This window comes from Scomber scombrus, chromosome 3 (genome assembly GCF_963691925.1).
Source record: "Scomber scombrus chromosome 3, fScoSco1.1, whole genome shotgun sequence".
Classification (NCBI taxonomy): domain Eukaryota; kingdom Metazoa; phylum Chordata; class Actinopteri; order Scombriformes; family Scombridae; genus Scomber; species Scomber scombrus.
Window position 1 is genome coordinate 7054202 of NC_084972.1, and position 23424 is coordinate 7077625.

The 23424-nt window shown below is 40.7% G+C and overlaps 1 protein-coding gene across 1 annotated transcript in view; it reads left to right on the plus strand.

Annotated features, from left to right (window-relative positions):
• cntn3b (contactin 3b) overlaps positions 1 to 18639 on the plus strand; it is a 45973-nt gene extending 27334 nt beyond the window's left edge. Inside the window, exons 9-22 of the mRNA XM_062415254.1 lie at positions 789 to 918; positions 1573 to 1723; positions 4530 to 4657; positions 6230 to 6405; positions 10082 to 10199; positions 11905 to 12063; positions 12194 to 12343; positions 14275 to 14345; positions 14722 to 14956; positions 15377 to 15486; positions 16753 to 16939; positions 17650 to 17762; positions 17865 to 18030; positions 18548 to 18639. Of these exons, the coding sequence (XP_062271238.1) occupies positions 789 to 918; positions 1573 to 1723; positions 4530 to 4657; positions 6230 to 6405; positions 10082 to 10199; positions 11905 to 12063; positions 12194 to 12343; positions 14275 to 14345; positions 14722 to 14956; positions 15377 to 15486; positions 16753 to 16939; positions 17650 to 17762; positions 17865 to 18030; positions 18548 to 18639 (1986 nt within the window). The remainder of the gene's footprint in view (positions 1 to 788; positions 919 to 1572; positions 1724 to 4529; positions 4658 to 6229; positions 6406 to 10081; positions 10200 to 11904; positions 12064 to 12193; positions 12344 to 14274; positions 14346 to 14721; positions 14957 to 15376; positions 15487 to 16752; positions 16940 to 17649; positions 17763 to 17864; positions 18031 to 18547) is intronic.
• Positions 18640 to 23424: the final 4785 nt, after the last annotated feature.

A 23424-nucleotide genomic window follows, 5' to 3' on the forward strand; every position in this document is an offset into this window, starting at 1 on the left:
AAAATTTTTTAGAATTTATGCATGTTCTGTATGGCAGCTGACTTTTGATGATGATGTTTCTTAACTTATTTTCATGAGTTGGTAAATGTCTACATCTTTCAAACATCACACTTCCAATTTATAGGATTTTTGTCATTTGCTTATTTTCTTAAACAGACAAAACAGAAGACATTATACTGTACAGACTGTTTTTCACTCCTTTCTACAATCAGTGGAGTGTCTCATTTAAATCATTAGGGAAGCAAAAATATAACTGTAGAAGCTTGCAAAATCCATGCAAGATCATCTTCTTTGTGAAAGTCAGCAGTGTTTACGTGCTAAGGTGACTTTGCGCCTTACTAATGTGCTCTATTTTACTAAGCTCCACCTCTCATCTGCATCTGTAATTAAGAGTGCACGGTGAGAAACCACACTTGCTGCAGCATGGAGGATCTCTGTGCAGCTAATCTGGTTAAAAATCTGTCTCATCTGAGCTGTCATCATAGTTTTTCCAACCGAACAACCCCAGAAAATAAATGGCTTTTTAATATGCTACGGGTGCTATTGTCAGCTTTGCTTCTTTCTGTGTATGTAGGAAGCAGGTTAGCAGTTTTCTCCACTGCCTCCTCATCTTCATCCCCATTCCAATCTGAACATACCACAAGGCTCTTTAGGCTTTTTTCCCCCCTCTTTCTCCTCTCCTGCTGTCCTCCTCCCCTCCATGGTGTATCAGTAATTGCTGCTGTGCCTTTGGACATAATAGACTGGCATTGCAATGGATATGCAGAACTGTTTCCTTTTCTCCGCAGGGCCAGATACAAATCGAAAACGGGGCCCTTTCTATAGCTACGTTAAACCTGTCAGATTCTGGGATGTATCAGTGTGTGGCTGAAAACAAACATGGCATTATTTATTCCAGTGCCCAACTAATGGTGTTAGGTAAGATTGCCTCCTTCCCTTTGCTTTTATCCTGCTTATCTGTCTGTGTGTTTGATCATCTCCTAAGATAAAAACCAGCAGCCTGCTATAGCTCTCCTCAGCAATCAGTCTGCAGACTCATTTGATGTCACTACAGGCTCTGCCAGCAAAAATATGAATCTGATGGAGTGTCTCATTTTACTTTCGGTCGTTTCATCGTATTGATTTGAATACTACAAACACGTTACTTTGTAGCATTGTGCATGCTTTCTCATGTAGATGGGGTATTGATTTATTTGCAAAGCTTTGATGATTTCCAACTGAGTGGCTCGATGAGGAATTAAATTCTGTCTTGATATATGTGATGACACTTGGGGGTCCAAATCACGGCTGACAAAATGTGATGATGAGTGCTGACAATGACTGGAACCTCTGCAGGCTGGATGCTCGGTGAAGGTGGAGTGTGTTTGTGTGTGTGTGAGAGATGTAGGGGGTGGGGGGTGGGGCATAGCCTTGAGCCCAATAGGCATTTCTTCTTGGTTCATGCTGAGATTTTGAGCTGCAGACACTGAAAGCACTAGGAGAGTTGATCTTGATACAGCAGGACTGACCTGCAAAGGTTCATGTTGCCTATATTTTCTAATCTCACGCCTTTCTCTGCTCCCTCACACACAGCTTCACCTCCCAGTTTCTCCAAAAGTCCTTTAAGGGCCTTGCTAAAAGCTCGCTCAGGCAGCGAAGTCACTCTTGAATGCAAGCCTCAGGCCTCGCCCCCAGCAATTAGCCTGTGGAAGAAAGGGAATGAGATCCTGCAGAGAACTGAACGGTAGGATGAAAATCCAAAGTGCATATTCCTAGTAGCTTTCATTCAAATTCACTGCAAGTTGACTTGTTTGAATAGTGTATTTGGCATTTGTGCAGATCCATAGAAGGAAAGGCTAATGAGGAGAATGAGAGCAAGGGACCCACCAGGAAAATTGTGCAAGGCTAATATACTTCGTGCACCCTCATGTGCAAATAGCTTGGTGTGAGGGATGAAGATGCTAGCTGGTCATAACAACACTGCATGCATGAAATATTTAAGAAGATAAAAGCAAATGGGGTTGCTGCCGGAGACGCTGTCTGCTTTTAGATAGAGGAAGGAATTAAAAATCTCACTGAAGCTGTTGCACCTGTAATTATGGGAGGTAATAGTGTTCCACATTATCATGACATACAAATAGAATTTGATTCATGCAGTCACAGAGGGTGCAGGAATTAAATCCTTGTAGATTAGAAAGCAGACGTCTCACCAGGCTGGAAACTCACACCCACAGACGTAATGCAGGCAATGAGCAAACTTCAAGCACCTCTTAAAGCAGCATAAAGTAGTGCTTAATTTAGTTTGTTGTCCTTCTTTGTCTGATTTCTCATTGAATACGCCAGAAGCGGAATTTGAACTAAAAAAGATTGCATACACTACCAAAGAGCCAATTAAAGGTGTAGAAGTATATAGCCAAATCGGCAGCAAAACATGACAAACTTCAATCCGTTCACAGACTTTTCATCACCCCAACTGGAAGGAGAAGAAAAGCTTTGCATAGTGACTAAACCTTACTGAAAATCAGTGCTTGCACACAGAGAATTCATTGTGAACACACACACATGCGCAAAAGACAGGACAGACTGAATAACAACTCAAACACAGGCTTCTCAGCGCAGTGAGGAAACGCTTAACTTTGTGTTGTTTGAATCGCTCCCTAGCTGCTTATTCAAAAAGAGGTCTGAAAGAGAACAATGCGAGCAGAGCATCTTGTCAAAACAGCACTGAGGCTCTTTAGTAGTTGGCTCCAGATGGGGAGCCGCATCTATAGCTGCAGAAAATTGGTAAAATTCCCAAGTTGACTGACATTTAGCACACTGAATGCGAAGCCCACATAGTCTTTCAAGGTACACAACACTTGTATGCAGACGCTGGATGCGAAAGGTTGTCTCATACATGCAGGCATACTGTAAATTGGAGCAGTGTTTAGAGAATGAACTGTGTGCACATTTCGTGGCTAAATACTACATCAGTTAAAGGGTTTGTTGCACCCAAATAATGAAAATATATATTTTCAATTACCTCTCATGGTATCTTGTCATGCAGATAGTATTGGTTTAATTTACCAAGGTCACTGTGGTTAATCTACAGAGCACACTGACAATTTAGAGGCCATTTCTTTGGATGAAAGTAACCCCAATAAAAACTGCTTACAGTAAGTATGAGGTCTACAGTTTATCTAGATATTGTTTCTAAAAAAGACACATTGCTGCTGTTGTGGTGTGGGTTTTCAGCTTGATTGTATTGGGGATGGACGCAAAGCTCCGAGGCAAATACCTTAGTCCAAAACCTGGGCAAATAAAACAGAACATCTCTGCACGGCTAGATGCAGCAAATGTCAAAATATTTGTCTGCAAGACTATATAACCTTTTGAAAGAAAGAAAAAAATAGTCTTCCTCTTACAGCTTGAAAAGTTGAATTCCTAATCAATCAAACAAACCCTTGCTAGACTCAATATACTCACAGGTTTTGCTACAGTCTTACTTGGCCTGGTTTGACTAGTTGCTATAATGTTAGCAAACTTGAGACAGATGTTGCTCTATAACAGACATCACAGAGTCAGTTCAATGACTTTATAACTCTTCTCCGTTTGTGCTACTATTACACTACATTTTAATATTTAAGATCCTGTAATTGTCACTTAATGCTGTTCATTTTAACCCTTCAATAAGCCAAAATCTAATGCTTTTTTTTAAGAGGATGGCTTTGGTCCCTTTTCACAGTAGAAAAAGCACATGTGTATATAATAATAGCATTAATGATGGCTCCATTCCATGAATGGTGCCAGTATGCCAGTGATTGAGCATGCACAATACCAGAGACCTGGAACTGGCTCACCTTCATGGAATGCAGCCATCATTGATGTTGTTGATTCTATTTCTATTTTTCAAGCAAAACATCACTGTTATTATATTTACCAACTGTATAAGTAGTTACAACACAATATTAGTTATCTATTTTATTTCTTTAAAATATTTAGGAATTGTCTTTAACATTTTTGGTTATTCTAAACTTTGTGTAGGTTGGCTTATTCAGCTCTGTCTTTAGCTTACTGAAACATACTGTATAAGGCTTTTACAAAATATCCGGCTGGTGACCTCCCAGCGTGGTAGAGGTTTCTGTCTGACCATAGCAACATAAAGCCTGTAAACCACATTTGATTTATTCATTGGTTATTCTGTGATGCTGTTTGTAAAATATTTCTTTATTTCCTAATGTGTTTAGCCTACCACTGTGACAGTAAAGGTGGGTCATCCTGCCTGCTGCTAAACCGCTCAAAGAATTTCATTTTTCTGGGCTTTGGTTTAGAGCTTTAAAGTACCACAAGGTTTAAAGTGCTTTTCTGAGGATATTCCACTTTGACAAGAATACAATTGCAGTAGAAACGCCACACAATAAACTTACTACATGGAGAAAGTAAAGAAATTAAACTAAAATGGTCGCTGCAAAAGAATGACTACAGGCAGATTCAATACAAAGCTCAGTTCTTGTAACTTGTACACTCTCTGTTGCAGTCAATACAGTGAAAAGCTGCTTTATTTCCCACAGGATTACTGTGCTTCCCAATGGAACTTTAAAGATCGCCAATGTAACCAAACGGGATGCAGCCAGCTACACGTGTGTCGCTAAGAATCGGTTTGGGACAGCAAGCACAACAGGAAGGCTGCTAATCACTGGTGAGTCGTCTCGATTAACAACCCAGTAAAAACAAATTGCCCATGACTGACCCTTTCCTAAGCTCTGGCTCCCTTGGTTACCATTGCTTTGTCTTTTCCATTCTAGCACTGCACGTATGCACTTTGTAATGGTAATGTAGGGTGATTTCCCACTTGAGATTTGTGGTAATATTTGAAACAATGGGCCCTTGACTTCTCATTTGACTGTTGATTTTCGCTGGCTAAAATAACAACTGTCGCTGGCAGATTTAGTCAGCAGGCAGAGGCAGCAGATGTCAGCTGTAGCTGGCCTGCTAACATGCATGCAGTGAGATGATTTTAAAAGGTCTGTCTCTGGGTGACTTTGTTATATTTCTAGCTGACTCGTATAAAAATGAGAAACATGCAAAAAGGCCCTTAAATTTGCATTTAAACCAAACAAATGCATTGGTTTGAAACATAGGCTACATGAAATCATAATAATTTAGGTTGATGAGAAATGTATAAGACATTTGAGTTAAAAGAGCATCATTGCTGTTACATAATACTGTACTATACTGTCAATTGAATTAACTAATGTACAAATATTACTAATGTACAATATGTACAAACTCTTAAGATACCTAATATCACTGTTTATACAATCCTAAGGACACTGCTTCAAAAACCAGTTTCAGAAATGCTGTGCTGAGTTGGTTTTGGATGTGATACTAGCTTACTACTAACACCCTAAGTAGCCTTCCATGCTAACATTTGCAGCCTATGGTAGTACAAAGTCAAACATCTTTTGCTCTTGTGTTTTTGATTTTTAAAAGTTACGAAAGACATTCTTAAGATACTAAATATTGCTATAATACAACCCTAAGAAAGCTGCTTCAACATCCAGTTTCAGAAGTGCTGTGCTTGGTTGAAAAACTTGATTAGCGGTCAATCATTTCTAATGATTCTATGGCTTGATAATACCATCATTTCTATTCCTTTATACTATAAGGCACGTGTACCATTAACCAAGGTTATTGTCAGATTAATGTTGCTAGTGTACAATTTGCAAAACAGCAGTTAAACAAGCAACAAAACATTATTCTTTTATTTAAAGGTCATTATTTATGAATGCAGTGGCATAACACGTTCATGTGGCCCTCCGGTGTAATCTATTGTGTGTGTGTGTGTGTGTCGCCACCTGACTTATTTTTTCTCATTAGCTTTTACTCCTCTCATGCGCTGACAGCTGAACCATTTAATGCCATAGAATTTAATTACTGTGACCTTTCCTCAACATACTCTTAATGCTTCCAATTCAACACAGTCACCAATGGGAATGCGCTACCATCGCCGTAATCCTGTTTCAAACGTTTTCTTCCAAATTGATCCCCGAAAATAAAGTGCGAACTGGAGATGTCATTAAATGTTGCTAATGGACAGGCTTGGAATTTAAGTGCTTATTAAAATCAGGAAAAGCACACAACCATGGGTAATTTAATGGTGGCGGTTTGAGTTAGCTGTGATTTGGAGTGAGATGGGGTCACCGTGGTGTTAAAGGTTCCCGTGGCAGGAATATTAACATGTGTACGCTGTCGTCTGTTGTCTGGCCAGAGCCCACCAGAATCACCATGAGGCCTACTAACATGGAGATTATTGTTGGCGAGAGCATCGTGTTGCCCTGCCAGATTGCCTGCGATCCAGCTCTGGATGTCTCTTTCTCGTGGGCATTCAACGGCCAGCTCATCGACTTCCAGCGAGACAGCTATCATTTCGAAAGAGTGGGCGGGGTGAGTCATCTCAAGCATTAAACTCAGCTTCTTTCCGGCTATTCTGTGATTAATTGGGACATACTGTGTGATGTGCAAGGGTATGCTCCACTGCCCTGTTGAGGGCCTCTTAGACACCAATAACACCCAAGCAGAGAAATTGATGCCAAGACATGTCCATTGAAAAGTTTCCCTGCGGTCAGTGGTGGTAAAAAATGTAGATACCTATTAAGAAAAAGTTACATTCTTTCATTCATACTCTGTAAAAGCCTGAATGAATGATACTATCAGGTCAATAATAGGGATCCTTACCTTTTTTGAATTGGCTGTGTGAGCTGCCATATGCTACACTTCTAAAAATATATTGGTGAAATGCCATTTCAGTCATACAGAGGTCCTCATTTTATACTTGTAATCCCTTCAACTTCTAATTTCCTTACCTCAAGAGAGAACATTTTCTTATCATCTCCCTTTGCCATGATTGAATTTGCATACCTATTTATGAATCTTGAGCCCCTGAAATAATTAAGTAATGAGCTGGCTGGCATTCACCAAGGGTAGGCCTGGCATGTTTAAACGTTCATTTGAAATCCTTAGGCCTTGAAATAATGATATGTGATGACTCTTTGTTGAATATATGTTCCTTTTGATGAAGGGCAAAGTCAATTGTTCAAAGCCTGTCAGTATAAAATTACTTCATACGCTGTTTTTTTCTTTTTATTGCGCCAATTTATCATCCACGGTAATAGTCTGATCACTGCCATTCACATCTTAAAAGCTGACATCATATTTGAATGCCTTCACAGTGTTGTGGACATGCCAAATTAAAATCTTCATAAATGCAAATGGAAATTACTAATGACATGGTTACTGTGTGTAGGAGCACAATGAGGTATATTTTCATAGACTCGGTATCCCCTGTCAAAGAGAGATTACTGTATTTCCTCAAATAAAAGATGGTAGTCAATTAAAAACTGGGTTTCTGATAATGACCGTGGTCATCACAAACAAGTAATGAACAGGGGGAAAAAAACAAGGATGAATAAACTCCTGGTGCCTCTTTATATAATGCGCTTGTCATTTAAGCATAAATATTAGTTACCTGGATGTGACACCAGCCCTCATCTGGTGTCACAGGAAGGGGAAGGTGATGGAAGTGACACGATTTTGTTTAAATACTGGGATAACAATGCATATTTTAATAATAATGACAGCAGCAACATCATATGAACATGGGTAACCAGGGTAACGGAGAGCATACATCCATGAGCATGCCACTTGCATGCTACAACGAAGTGGTGCACTGCAAAAATGTTCTGGGTGGAATTCAAGAGGTAGAATTATTGTTCCAAATGTTGGAGTAAGTGGATTACTGCTAACAAAAAATGAACAGAAATCAGAAAACAAGAAGGCTTTGTACTAAAATATGAGCAAACATACTTGTCAGACCTCTCTCTAATATAAGCCTGCTTCCAATAAAGGCCTTGTACCCTCTGCAGGCCACTGCTTGTGAAATATGGTACCAGCCCCCTACTCAACAGCTTCTGATGAATTCATTTACATAATTAAAGCGAACCTGCCTCATCACTTCCTTCCTGCCAAGGCAGAACGCCTTGCTGCTCGCAAGTTCTCGGGTAGGCCAGGTGGTCGCTGACACTGGAGAGAGAATTAGACGTGGCGAGCTACGCCTAAAATCTGTCAGGTGAAAGAAGAAGAGATGAAAGGGAGGGGAAAAGAGAGCAGGAGGGGTAGTCTCTTTACCCCCGTAGCTGCAAAGAAGTCCCATTCTGCTCAGCTCTGCTTTGTCAGGTGCCTCTGAGAGGTGGAGATCCACGGGTGTTCATGTCCAGTCGCTGCAGAGTGGAGCTATGATCACTACCCGCTGGGGGTGATGAAATCTGCTACGACTGCAGCAAGCCTTACCTGGCTCACCCCGAGGTGACTTGTTTTCCAAAGCAACACCCTGCTTTTCACAGGCTGACATTCTTTGTGACAAGCTACTTCAGGAGGTGACTTTCAGTAGATAGATCTCCATGAACAGACAAAATGAGAACAGGATAGCAGTGTCTGCACAGAATGTGTTAATGCAGCATTTTAAATGGCTTTATACCCCTGAATACCTACTGTATGCCAATGCAAAGAATAAAGACGGGAGATTTTACGTCAATTTTCTGTCATGAAAAGACCAAAACCAAGAATGAATTGATGCCACTAAAGGATTATTTCCTTGCGTATACACGGTGCAATCCAACAGTTCATTGCATGTCACACTGTGTGAAATTTGTCTACTAAAAATCTTTGTTGCAATCGGTGTCAGCCTTCACTATATCACCTTTTTAACATGCCAGCTTGTTAAATGATTGGTGAATTTTAGTTCAACAACATATCACGTTTTGAAAATGGAACAAAATGCAAGATTTGGCAGTAGTGCTTTTTAAAAACTTACCATAGATACGGCAATGTAATATCCATGTTTATATTTCCCAGGGCATTAACAATGTGGTGTTGGCCAGCATATTCATATCATGCCACATTTTGATTTGTTTGGCTTGTAGACGTGGGTCGTAGCTAACAATCGCATTGTCAGAACTGGGTCCTTCTGACTGTGTGAGAATTTTGACACAAGCTGTTTTTTTGTTGCCAAAGCTCAAAATCAGCTGTTGTGACTGTGTCTCACAGCGCAATTCAGAAGCAACATTTTGTTTTAAGGCTCCATTGTTGTCCAAAAACGATTAAAATTGCATCAATGAGTCACGCTGTTGCATGGGGAGACATGTTCTTTCATTCCAATGAGCGTGGGTACTGTTGTTGGTTTTTGAATTAATCCCACATACACTGGGCACTGCTGTGAACACACCAACAATGTATGTTTATTGTGTGAATTAATCCACAGGTGAAAATAGTCCCTCAAAAATGACTATTTATTCCTGCTTGAGAAACTTTTGCTAAAAAAAAAAACTACAGTGGCTAGATGTTTTGGGAAATTACTGAGCCTAAAAAAATAAACTATACACTGTATCTGTTATTTATTTTTAAAGATTTTTCTTGAGTAGAATCGCCGCAGTAGGAGTGCCACTGAGAGGGTAGGGAAGATGTTAAGAATAACACATTGTTGGTTTCAGTGTTTTCATAGGATGTGTTGACAGCATGAAAAATTCATAGTGAAACAATGCCTTATGCTTTAAAATATCTCCGTCATACAGCTACACATGAAAGTAGTGTTCTTACACAGAAGAGAGAGTGTACAATATTTGATGTGATGTTTTGCTCTATTCCCTCATGGCCATCACATGAATGCAGCTCATGTAAAATAATATTTGTTCTTTATACTGGGAGTTATACTTACATCTTGCTTGATCTTATGTAATTACAGAATAATTAGGATTTTCTTGCCAATTAACTAGACTATGTTTGTTTTGTGTGTCCTGTGTGGAGCTGGTAGTTGTTTGCATTTGGTTGAAGGGGGGCTGGTTAGTGGGGTAGCCGAAGGACAGCCGATAGTATTATTTTTGTAGAGTACATTTGCCTTTGCTGTTTTTGGTGTTTGAAGAGATGCAAAAGTCATTGGCGTGGAGAGGCTCAGTTGTGCAAAGCATTCTAAATGTTAAAACATCTCAGAGCCAAAAGCTGGATGATGAAATGAAACTACATCTCTTACTTTGCCTTATTTCTTTTCATGGATCATATTCTCTTCTAGACTATATCAGGGGATCTGATGATTCGTAACATTCAGCTGAACCATGGAGGGAAATATGTCTGTGTTATTGACACGGATGTGGAGAGCCTGTCCACCTCTGCCATCCTGGTTGTCAAAGGTAAGAGAACCTATTGATTAAAGGAATTTAGACTACAGCATGAATAGACCAATATGTGGATTGTAAAATAATGTGGTATTGAAGTGTCTGTAGAAATAATGAAGATCGAGGGAAAATCTCTGAGGCTTGCTGTAAATATACAGTGCAGGGCAACATTATATAATAGAATGGCGTCTAAATAGAGTACCACTTTTTAGGACATTTTGCATGTTGTGCCTACATGTTTTAAGCTTTTTGTGTGTCATTTAATGCTGTTGATTAGATTTAGGCACAAAAAAAACACTTGGTTAATGTTAGGGAAAGATGGTTTGAGTTAAAATGACCAGTAAAATGCAGTAAAAATGTCCCAAAGAGACTATTTAAATGTCCACTTAGTGATCATGAACAGTGCTCTCCTGCACCTTTTGCAACTATGTAACCATCCACCCAACCCACCTCCTCCTAATAAGCCTTAAATCACCTTATTACAGAAAAGACACATTATCTCCTCACTTATCAAACTTAACAATAGGTTGTTTTTAGTGACTGAATTTACAACCAAAATTGCGTAAAATAACACATGAAAAGCAAAAAATGCGTTGTCGTAACACGTGAAATTGGCGTGTTATTCATACGCCATTTGATGATAACAACCACATGCTGCGTCATTTGATGTAGCAGGTCAAATGTGACTCTAAAATGATAAATATGCAAACAAAAATGTATAATATCAACATTTTAATCATCGCTTATTGTTAAATCAATCAATCAGACTTAACTGCTATGGCACTTTTCATACACAGTGATGAAACGTAGTGCTTTACATAATAAAATACAAAACAAAAAAACACCCAAAAAACAAACATTCCGCCCCCTCACCCCCAACACACACACCACCCCGATCCACGCACAAACCATATGACTGCTATAAATAATGACTCAGTAAAAACAGAAACTGAGGAAACGCTATGATAACCAAGGTAGGAAATAAATGTAAAAATTCAGCATAGCCAAATAAAATTAATATAAACGAATCATAAAAGATTATAGAAATGTAGCTAACTAATAAGTATTTGCATTTTTGTGTATTATACTTGGTGCAATTTTGTGTCTGGGCGGCCACCTATGTCGCCTATAGGAAGCACCCCGTCCTCCCCCATTTCCTCCCCTTGGTATTCATGCCCTTAACAAACTGTAATAGCTGTCCCAGGTGCTTTGAGAAAGCATGGTTTACCACAGAAAATGACTATAATTGGCTCATTTACACATCAGCAAAAAATATCACGGAAAACATTTGAATAATGGAGCAGCAGAGCAAACAGCAGCAACATCGTAATGCCAGAACGTGTAACAGTCACCAACCCTCTCTTCTCTCTTTTTCTCACTGCACTGACTTCTTTTATTCCTCTTTTGTGAAGTTCCCTCCCCACTCATTACCTTTCTCATAAATGATCTCATCCAGTATCTCTTTTCCAGTGCGGGTGTGTTCAGTAATCACTTTGTGGCCCAGCACATCTCACACACACACACACACACACACACACACACACACACACACACACACACACACACACACACACACACAGTGAATGAAAAGTCCCTGCGCGCGCACACCAAGGACGCAGCTCTTAATTAAAGGGAGTGTGATGGCCTTGATAAGTTTGATGAGGGGTGGCTTCTTGGAGCAGGAGGGAAGCTCACCTTGCTCATTGTCTCATTGATTTAGGTCCGCCAGGTCCTCCGGACAAAGTGGCGGTGGAGGAGATCACAGACAGTACAGCCCAGCTTTCTTGGACCCCCGGAAGAGACAACGGCAGCCCCATCACAGGCTACATCATCCAGGGCCGGACGCCTTTTACAGTGGGCTGGCAGGTTGTTGACACAGGTAGCGCCAAACACTCCCCCCTATATCCCCTTGTGGTATTGATGTGGCTCCTTTTTATTTATTTATCATTCAATTTCTGCCCTGTTGTGCAGCAGCGTGATTTTCAAAAGATTTAATATCCAACTTGCAGTCCCTGAGGTGGTCAACGGTAACATGCTCACTGCCACGGTGGTGGGTCTGAACGCCTGGGTGGAGTATGAGTTCAGGGTGGTGGCCCGGAATAGTGTGGGTCTGGGAGAGCCCAGTCCAGCATCGGACAAGACCAGGACGGAGGATGCCAGTATGTAAAACTTAACTGCACTCACACACACACACACACACACACACACACACACACACACACACACATGCATGTAGACAATATGTTTCAGGTATTTCAGTGATGGATTATGATTGCTCAGAAAATTAAAATGAACCCCTCACACTCACCTTGCTCAACTCTTCATTAAAGTTTTTCAATGAAAAAAAAAAACACCATAGCACAAAGGTCGACTTTAGACCCCATGAACGACTATTGGATTATACGGTTTTAATGACACATCCCTAGTTCTTCTGAAGTTTTGCGCAACCATGATGGAAATTAAATGTTTTTATAGTGACTCTAAGGTGGATTGAAAAGCTGACCATCACAGAGAAGGGAGGAGGATGGGGGAGATGCAATATCATTTAAATACAGTGCATGTCTCCTGGAAGGCAGTTGTTTGTTCACATGAGAAGTAAAATAAATAGCAAGAGTCGAGAATGAAAAAGGAGAGCTTAGCAGGAGAAGTTGAAACCCTGACTCCTTTCTCACCTCTGCACAGCTTGTCAATCACTGCGTGTAGTGGGTGTGAATGGTGGCTTGTCCATTCTGTGAAGTTACAGAAATGGTCCCCCTTACTTGCTGTCAGAAAGGTGTGGGGGAGGGGGCTATGATGGGCATTTACCATTGTCCAACAAGCCTCCAGTAGCCAATTTTAACCTGAATATATTGTGCTCTTTCTAGGATTTCACGCCATGAATGAAATTTGATTTTAATCACAGAGCTGCACATAAGTAATTATAGACAATGTTTATTCTTATTTAAAGACTTTTGTCATATAATTGTTTAATCTCGCTGCTGTGTAATGGCTACATGTGGTAATAAATTCAAAGGAAAGTCTACAAACAGAACATTAATACTGAGTTACATTGGGTGACGTGACATTATTGGTAACCTCACCCACTACAGACTACACCATAATAGCACTCAAAGCCACATTTTAAGCTGTAATAGACATAGAGTTGTACAGAAAAGTGAGAGAAGCCAAATTCAACATGCATGAAAGGTATTTTGTCAGTGACAAAAATTGTGACTTTTGCACAGCTGTGTACAAGATGCAGTTTATATTACTATATTTTCTTCCAACCAGGACTTTGTCGCTTCCTATTATTTGGCATCACATTTGTTAGTGCAGTGTGAGAGCAGGAGACAGAGCCTGGAAGTGTGAGCGTTAGCAGCCCTGCAATGATTCTAGATAGTATTTAACACCTATATTACAGCAGTAATGGCATTTCAAGGTCGGAATATAGCCACGGTAGCTGTTAACATTAATGAGGTTTGAAAAGGCATCTTTGTTTTAGTGCATAGACTCCAGTATGCAAACACACACACAGACACACACACACATACTACAATTCACAGCTTTCTTGCAGGTATTTTTTCTTGTGAAACAGGAGCAGATTTTGGCAAGAATTCCCAGGAAATAACAGGATCTCAGTTGCCGGTATTCAGCCCAAATAGACAAGCGTACACTTGGAGCTCAACGTCAGAGATAAATGCTGCCTCAACCCTTTGCTGATATGACACATTAAATGTGATGCTCCACTTACTTAAAGATACTTTAAGGATATGCATGAGTGCTCCTCCACCTACGCTATCAGTTTTGCCATCACACTTCAGTGCACAAACAGCTGAGCGGGAATAAGAGTGGAGTGGGTTGAATCGGATGTCATTTGCAAAATCGTACAGATCTCGGCCCGCTGTTTATGCACGCTGACATTTCTGCAATATTGGTAATTCACTATTCTCTGGAATGTTTGTTTTTTGCACAGTGTAGGGGGGTTTGTGGGGTGTAAAATAGAAGGCGGTCTCCAGCAGCCATGTCATAAAGCTACAAGTACAGTTGAGGCTTGGCGTTGAGCTTTGTAAACTGTGTTCTAATTGCTCCCCTCTGGGCTTTATCCCTCCAGTTCCTGATACTGCTCCCACTGATGTCGGAGGTGGAGGCGGCACAAAGTCTGAATTAGTGATAACATGGGAGGTAAGTCATCTGTCACATTTTACTGTTCTCTCCATCACCGAGTAATGGTTTTTGGTTAATTGTGCAGAATTGAACAGAGCAATTTTACGACCCACATTAAAGCGAGACACCTATCCTCCAGCACAGCCTTAGAGTGCCGGAAAAGCAGGGACAGAGAGCATTTCTTCCCATTTTTCCTTTTTTGCACTTTAGTCACAAGCCTAAAGAGAGGGGAGAAAAAAGGATAAGGTAAAAGGTGATTCTGGAGTGTTCTGGGTGGCGACGGTAAAGAAAGGGGCTGTCGGTCCTTTGTCGAGGTACAGCGCAGAGACGGGCCTGTCTGTTTTTCTGTCTGTATGCGTTTTAATATCACTATAGTTTTGTGTTTTGCTCCCAGCCTGTGCCCGAGGAACTGCAGAATGGAGAGGGCTTTGGCTACATCATCGCCTTCAGGCCAGTGGGCATGGTCACGTGGACGCGAGCGGTCATCTCCACGCCTGGCGTGTCACGTTACATCTTCCGCAACGACACCATCCCTCCCTTCTCGCCTTTTGACGTGAAAGTTGGGGCGTACAACAATCGAGGGGAGGGGCCTTTCAGCTCTATCGCCACTGTGTTCTCAGCCGAGGAAGGTACGGTACAGGAGGAAGTGATGTTTAAATAAACTATAATCTCTCTCCTTATAACTATGACCTTGAATAGTAGTGATGAAATTATTTTTTTGTTGTTTTTTTTCAATGCTGTTATTCCCCCTCCCCTCAAAAGCTGGGAATGTCAACTTGATATTAGTTATCATGCTGGTAGATTACAGGAAATCCTAGCTGACACTTACCACACCGCGCTGTCAGGGAGGTATCCTGTTAATTGAATTTGCTGGGCAGATAGTCTTCCCTTATGTCAGTCACAGATCCCATTAAAAGAGAGCGGGGGAAATAGCTTTTCAGTGAAACTACAGGTCTATTCTGTTCCTCCTTCTTATTGCTATTAGTGTGTGTGTGTGCGATAGTGTAGGATGAGTCTCAGGGATTCTCACCAGCGCTCTATTTCTGCAGTCCCCAGTGTGACTCCTAAGAGGGTTAGGGCTCGGAGTGTGTCTGCAGTGCAAATTGAAGTGATCTGGGAAGCTATCCCCGCCATCCCTGAAAGAGTGCTTGGATATGAGGTATGTTACGACTCACTGCAAAATCTTTCTTTTTTTTCCTTCTTTCAAATAACATGATAATTGAGCTTTTCCCTGTGGCTTGTTTATCACCTCATAACCATCCTTTTATTGTTCTTATAATTAGTTTTTTCTCTTTATTTTTCTTTTTGCTTCCACTCTATCTTTTAAGCACACCCCCATCACTTAAGCACACCGATGGCAAACCCACAAGAGGAGACTAAAATCCCTCATCCTTTCAAGAATGCAAAGAGGGCTTTGCTGTTTTTCTCAGCCCACCCCCCTTTGGTGCTCTTTCAATATCTGTCACCTCTGGCCCTCGGCTCAAAGCTCTGCAGTTGCCATAGCGCTGGCCACATTGTCCTTTTAGAACAGAGCTCATTTCTTCAAACGCAGTCCTGAAGTGGATTTAAGCCAGTGAATCTCAATGGGCCACCAACAGTATAGATCTGCACACGTATGGCACTCAGCCTTTAATTGGACTGCGTCTGGACTGCAAATGCAATCCGGTTTCTGTTTAATGTAATCATTTAGAACTGCTTCAAAGATTGCATTACTGTAAACTGAATTCTGGTGCTTATCATACACAACTTTAATTGTTAACAAACATGAAATACAATAATTTATGGATGATGGAATATCGAGACATCCCCGAAGACAGACTTCACATTTCACTTTAATTATTTATTGACTTAACTTTTATGTCACTTAATACCACATGCATGAATATTGAAGATGACCCAAAGCAAGCAGCAAATTACTCTGTTTGCCTTATCAAATATCACTTCACCTGCACCTTTAATTTGAGGCTAATAGCCTGAAGGGAAGATAACGCTGCAGCTTGTTTTACAAGGAGTGCAGAATATTTTTGCTTGCTGTCGAAAGTGGTGATTTGTTAGTAGGGATGAAAACATTTTAAAATACACTTTTTAATATCCACTTTTCTCAGATAAAAGAGTTATTTTCATGAAGAAATCAGGCAATAATGATGATTTTTTTCTTCCTGGGTCACTTATCATACAGTGTGACCCACTAATGCTCTGTTTATATGACCAGGGTGACTGAGAGGATGTGCATCAGTAATTGAGACTCCACTAGAGAGAAATGTATTATTCATCAGCGCTCCCTCCCTCCCTCCCTGTCTGCAATACAAACAGCATTTCAGATTTCATGCTGGAATATGAATTTCATTAATGCAGTGAAATGCACCACTGAAATCTGACTGTTTGTGCATGTGATCGGGACTTTTTCTATTCCCCGCCCCATCAGGTCGTGTACTGGGAAGACGACACCAAGCCTGACACTATCGGCAAAGTGCGCATATCTGGAAACTACACGCTAGTTAACATCACGGGGCTGAAAGCGCACACAGCATACTACCTCTCTGTGGCGGCTTTCAATACAGCTGGCCCCGGGCCGCAGTCAGCGCCCATCAACACCACGACAAAGAAACCACGTGAGTCCGTCCCTCAGGAGGGGCATTGAAATCATTTCTAAATGGCACTCGTTCATGAACCGTGTCAGCCAGCTCAAGTTGACGTCCTTCCGTCCTCATGATAGGCGCAGCGTTTCTCTGCTTTGTTAGTTGTGCCTCTGAAATTCAATTTGACAAGAAGGCTTTCCATTTACCTTTGGAAAAACCATGGAGAGAGGGAAAAAAAATCAGTGGGTTGAGTGGAATGTAGCTGCTGTGAAAATGTAGGTGTTAAAAAAGGATGTTAAAAGTGATACACTAGACATCTGCTGCACAAGCTACAGTAGGTTCTTCAAATTTGGGTATTTCAAGCCCATTTTTAGACATCCAGAAATATGAGTAAAGAAAATAGACACTGCATCCTTCTGTTTCATGGCACCAAGAGGATCAAAGAGGCCAGCTTCCTCTGGCTCTATCAGTTTTTCATTTCCTGTGGCAAGAGATTTGCCACAAGTGACCGTCTAGCATTAGATGCTACAGTTTTATTTAGGAATATAGCGAGGATCCACTCTTTCTCAATAAATGTGGAGGCATTGCTGCAGCCTCAATTTATTATTCAGACTGATAAGATGAGTTTTCGTGTCAAATCTCCAGTCTGGGAAGTGTTCTATTTATGTGCATTCCTTTTTAGAAAGACAATCACAGTATTACAGTATCACAGTCACAATCTTTACTTCTGGATCTTTTTCTAGCACCAGACCAGGCTCCACTCAACATACAATGGACCATGATTGGCTCCACACTCACGCTGCACTGGGACCCGGTAGTAGCCATGGAGACAGAGTCAAAGGTCACTGGATATTTGGTAGGTCCCAATATGCTGCGGAGCTCTGATTTATCTTCAGTATCAAGGATGACGCTTTCTGCATTAGCTCATTTTTCTGCGTCACCCCTCCCCTTGCTTCAGGTGCTGCTGAAGAGACACCGCTACAATGACATCAACACTATCCTGACCGACAAAACCACTGTGGAGCTCAGCCTGTCCGCCAATGACAACTACCTTATTCAGATCAAGGCCATGAGCGAGGGCGGCGAAGGCGTGGGCAGTGAACCCATCCACATCCACAAATTAAGTGAGTTTACTGTTGTCTTTACTTTCTCATTCCATTTCCTTTTTTGACCACTGATGAAGCTTAAGTGAGGACTCAATAATTCAGATAGAACCTTTTAATTTGGCTTCATTGCATCCCTTTCCAACCATGTGTAATAGACTTATTTCGAGTGCGAGAAAAGCGACCTTTTTAGAAATGCGTGCGCAGTGTCATCCATCTCTGCCATTGGGTTATTATTCCTTGTTGACTGGCTGCACAGCGCTGCAGCATATAAAGCAGTTCTGTGCTCCCATACCACTGCTGTGCAAAACTGTGAGACGGCCCAGTTTGCCCTTCTCCTCTTTGATGTGATACAAACTTTATCTCCTCAGGATACTTTAAATAGCCTCTTCTGTTGAGAGCAAAGGCATAATATAGATATGGAAAAGAAAGCTCACTTGGCTTTTGATTTATAACAGAGAGTGTATGTTTCTTGCTTTTGATCGGGAGGGGGTTGTTTCTGGTTCCTCACGAGCTGCTCTACTGGTTTTGGTTGCAGGCATGGGAGCGCGGGGTTCAGGAGCGAGCCGTCCAAGCCCATTGTACCTCTCTGCAATCGTCATCAGTGCGCTGCTCTGCTCCGTCTGGTGATTACAGCCTATGGAGCGCCCTCCCTCCCACCCGTCCCTTCGGTCAGCCTGTCCTATGTTAACCTACACTGGATTGGCAGAAAAAGGCCTGGGCCTCAGTGGCAGGACTGGGAGAAAGACTGGAAAGGACTGGACTGCGCCAAACTCTTAAGGGACCACACCACTAACTTTAAAGGACCATCAGATAGAGACGTGATGATTTGCCTGCATGATATCTTTCGGTATTTCTTCCAGCGTCATAAGTGCCAGCGTGCTCTAGGTTTCATTTTAGAAGTTATGATGTCTACACGACTTATCTTTTTGGTATCTTTAGGAGATACTAATGCCTTAAAATCCATTTTTGTACACATACAGTCCATACCAAAGTAGGTGACAGAGGCTGCTTGCTTTATGGTTTTTTAGAGCTATTTAAAAATGTTTTGCAAAAAAAAGGGTACTCAGAAAAAAACATCTCAAGGTCAGCGTTTCAACAGAAAGATTAGCCTATAATCATTGGTTGCATTCATATTTTATTGTTTAAAAAAGGAATCATAGAGGTTAAACTAAGCCAATTTATTAAATACTATCAGCACTTATCCCAATTTTTTTGCAGCTTTTCCCAAAAGACACATCCGTTGCATGCTTAAACTTTCTACCCAGCTTTGTCAGATATACAGTATAATGGATGCATAGCAAATCAACTGTGCCTCAAACCCACTAATCTCTGCATACTGAAATAATATTAGATCTGTTCAAGAGCCACAGGCTCCTGAGCTTATGGCTGTCTCTACAGTTTCCTGATAGATCTTGCCATTTTGTTCTCTATCTCATGCTCCTCTAAATAATAAATGCCCATCACACTCTTCATTCCCAGTCTAGCGAAAAAGCCAGGATTGCAGAGAATAGAGATGTGTGGTGTTACTATGTCAAGCAGATCCCATGTGTACTGTTCCTCCTCTACATTTAGACAACCTCTGTTCTAGATACGTATATCATATTACAGAACATGTACCATCTACACCCTAGATGACCAGCTGGCCCAGTGCACAATGGACTACAGGATAACAGTGCCTTCACTAGAGCTCACTCTTTGATTTTTTTTTCTTCTCTCCTTTCCTTTTCAAATAGCTCAGAAAGATTCATGTTGCAGAGGAGGTGTTGCTTGCTTTTCTTTCAGAAGAAATTAGTAACGAAGGACATGAAACTCTGTGGCAGAATGTAGAAGAAGCCCATTATTGGAAAGGGTATGTTGATTAAATTTTCATTGAGACAAGTACCCCTGGAGCACCTAGGACAAAAAGGGTTGGAAGCTTCAGGAAAGCCGCAATGGATTGAGATATATGGTGGAAATTTTGGTCCTAGTATTTATGGTCTGTGGTATAATAAATGTATGACTCCATTTGTGGCATAATTTATGGGCTATTAAGGCATCAGAATAATTGATGCCAATACCATGGTGAAAGAACCCTGACTGGAAAAGGAGCGAAAGGCACGGCTGTCATTTCACCCCACGCCCTATCACCATCTATTGGACACATACCAGACTGAACAGTAACAAAAGAACATTGCTGCTCTGCTGAGGGAGCTACTTTTCACGCCCTTTTATCATGTGGATGAGTCTGTCAAAAACCACCCAAGTAAGAGCCGAGGTGTGATTACTGGGGTCCTGACAATGTTCATGTGGATGTGGAAGGATACAGTCAACTGAACTGCTACACATTACTGTGCCTTTGCCGAACATGGGGCTGTGTACGGTCATTAGCTCGGAGGCTGTTGTCGTCTGTATTTTGCACACCCCCCACCCCCTCTCCAAAGTCGAATGAAAGCACAAGGAATTGATGCAAGGTGACTGGATGTCCTCACTTAGCCATCTGAACAGGTGTGCAGACCCCAGAGGCCTCGTAAAAAGTCCAAACGGCCGACATAATCAGGCTGTCCTATCTGTTCCTTGACTGGTTTCATAAAGCCCTGCGCTTGTTGATTAGACTGCTGCAGACCAATCAATGGGATATTGATTTTCCTGCCCCATTATTACAGCTGTCATAATTCCCCTGCTTGATTGACTGATGGCCACGTTCTTATTGCACCCCTTCTATTGTGTTACAGTCAGTGATGTTTCAGATGTCCCTTACTTCTCTCCTTAACAGACGACTTCACAGGCGTTATGATTTGTGTTGTGTTTTGGATTGGTTTTAACAGAAATCTCATTGTATTTGCTCAATTTTTCAAAGATTTTTAAAGTATTTTGTAGTGTAGTGGTAGATAGTGACTTTGAATTGGAGCGTTGACCTGAAATTGACTGGCTAGTTGATTCTTTTGAGTTACACTTCGAACACAACCATTGTTGGGTTGTCGTGCTCCATTGGTAGTGCAACTGTATCTTTCTTTCCAAAAGCATAAAAGCCCAGTCACACCAGCATTTCAAATGGTGAGCTTTCATGGCATAATCAGTCCAATTTAAAGGAACTTCTGAGATTAAGGATTTCACTTGCAGGGCGAGGCAATTCTATTACATTTGTTCAATCTGTTCAATTAAATTTTGGTGAACTTTGGCATGCAATTTTGTGCCATTGATTAACAGAAAACCATTGTGACATTGCTTACCTTTGAGGGGCGGACACCTGGATAATCCAAAATGCAGAAAACTAAGATAAAATAGCTTATTTGCTGTGTTGCACTGTCCACGTCTAATTACTCTAACTCATTTCTGCTTGAGTATCCTGTCCACTAAAGAGGAATGAGTTTTAGACAGTTGTGAGACAGGAGTCACTGGTAGAAAAACATCTCATGACTAGTGTGTGAACCTTTTCCTCATTTTCTCATTAGCAACCGAACAAGCTTTGCAACAGTCAGCAGGCTAGCTAACTTGGGGAGTTTTTCCCCTCTCAGTAACGCTGTGTTGAATGCCAGGCACACAAAACGGCAAAATACAAAGAAAATATAAAGAACCTTGAATTGCTATTGTGACTAACTAGTGTTTGCATCTTCTCAGCTGGCTAGCATGTTAGCCATTAGCTTGCCAGCTTTATTAGTTCGCCAATAAGCCCTGCAAGTATTCCTTAGTCAAAAAGGCTCCATGAATCTAGCTATGTCACTCTCTGGTGTGACTGGGCCCTAAACCAGCTTGTGTGTGCAAATACTTCAAAGTGGTGTAATAATATTTCCGTTAATATCCAAATAAGGTAACCTCATCGCCAAATAGCCAGCTCATAGGTTATTCATTTTCAGTGCTTGATTGTGTGGCAGTTTCTCCGAGCTTTTTTATTATTTAGTTCATTACATAGTTGTAGTTCTTACCTCTGCTCATGCTCACATAAGAAATCACTGTTTTAGGCCTTCTGCATAAATATTTCAGGCCTTCTGCACATAAACTACAAAGTACAATCTAAATAAAAATGAAAGAAGTGGAAACCACCAGCTGGAGTGGTTAAAATACTGATCATAAAACAACTTATCTATTTATGTTCACAGTTCATTTGGTTGGATTGGTTTTTGTGGTTGTTGTTGCTAGAAAGGAGCGTAACTGGTGCAGTGTAAATAGCTTGCATATATTTTTTAAACATGGCCATCCAAGACAACCTTATTGCTTTTATATAGTGTGTTCTCCGACCTTAATACTGGTGTATTAATCAATGATCTCTGTGAGATACTGACATGTAGAGTTGCATTTTCATATTGAAAAGTAACTGTTTTGTCTTGTATACTAAAATTGTGCATGTTAGTCATTGTTTGTGAGTTTGTGTTGGATTTTTCTAAAACTATAACTTAATAAAAATGTTTATTCCAGCCAGCAGTCTGTTTTCTTTCTTCTGCCGATCTTATTGACGCACAACCAACCCTCTTCCACTGAGGATATGGAATATTTCCTCATACTTGATTTTGATCTGATGTAGGGCTATTAGGCTGGATTACAAAGCAGACAAAAGCTCCAGGTTCTTAGATCCCCAACAGTTATTTTCCTACTGTATATTAACATATATATATATATATATATATATATATATATATATATATATATATATATATATATATATATATATATATATATATACATCACAATATGGCAAAGATATACTAAGTTGCATGAAATACATTTTCATGAGACACAACAGGTAAAAAATAAATCAAATTCAGTTTTTTTGGAATCTGTAAATTTGGACGAGAAAGACCCTAGAATGGATGAACTGAGACAAATTAAAAACCGAATTAGCTCAAAAAGTACACACATACCAAATGTAATGACAATTGAGAAATTTAGATAATTATCTCTGCAGGAGCTCTAGGCCCTTAAGCATCTAATTATGCATAGAAAATTGACCAATTAATGCATGCAAACATACTTGGATCTCTGTGGGTGAAAACCCTCAGTAATTGTGGTTCTATGTAGAAATGACACCTAATATCAGTAAAATTAACCATTTTAAGCACTACATAGTACATTTAGTAGTAGTACATAGTAAAGTACCAGGGGACTTATAGAGCTATAGACCCTGCTGTTGAATAATTCAAAACCATTAATTGCAAAGACATTATAGACAAAGTGAAATTTGTGTAAATGAGATGAATAAACCTGTAAATGGTGACATCCACAGCCGTGCCTGATTGAACTAAAGGTGCCTCCTTCCATAATCCGAGGCAAGAACGACAGAAAGCTCCTCTGCTTGTGGGATTCGCACATCAATGGAAAGCAGGCCTTTTTAGTCAGTCAGATCCAAGCAGGATTACTTTATGCCACAGCAGTTTGTAGAGCAAAGGAGTGTTTCAGAATATAATCACCCGATTCATCAAAGCACGGCCTTGCACTGCC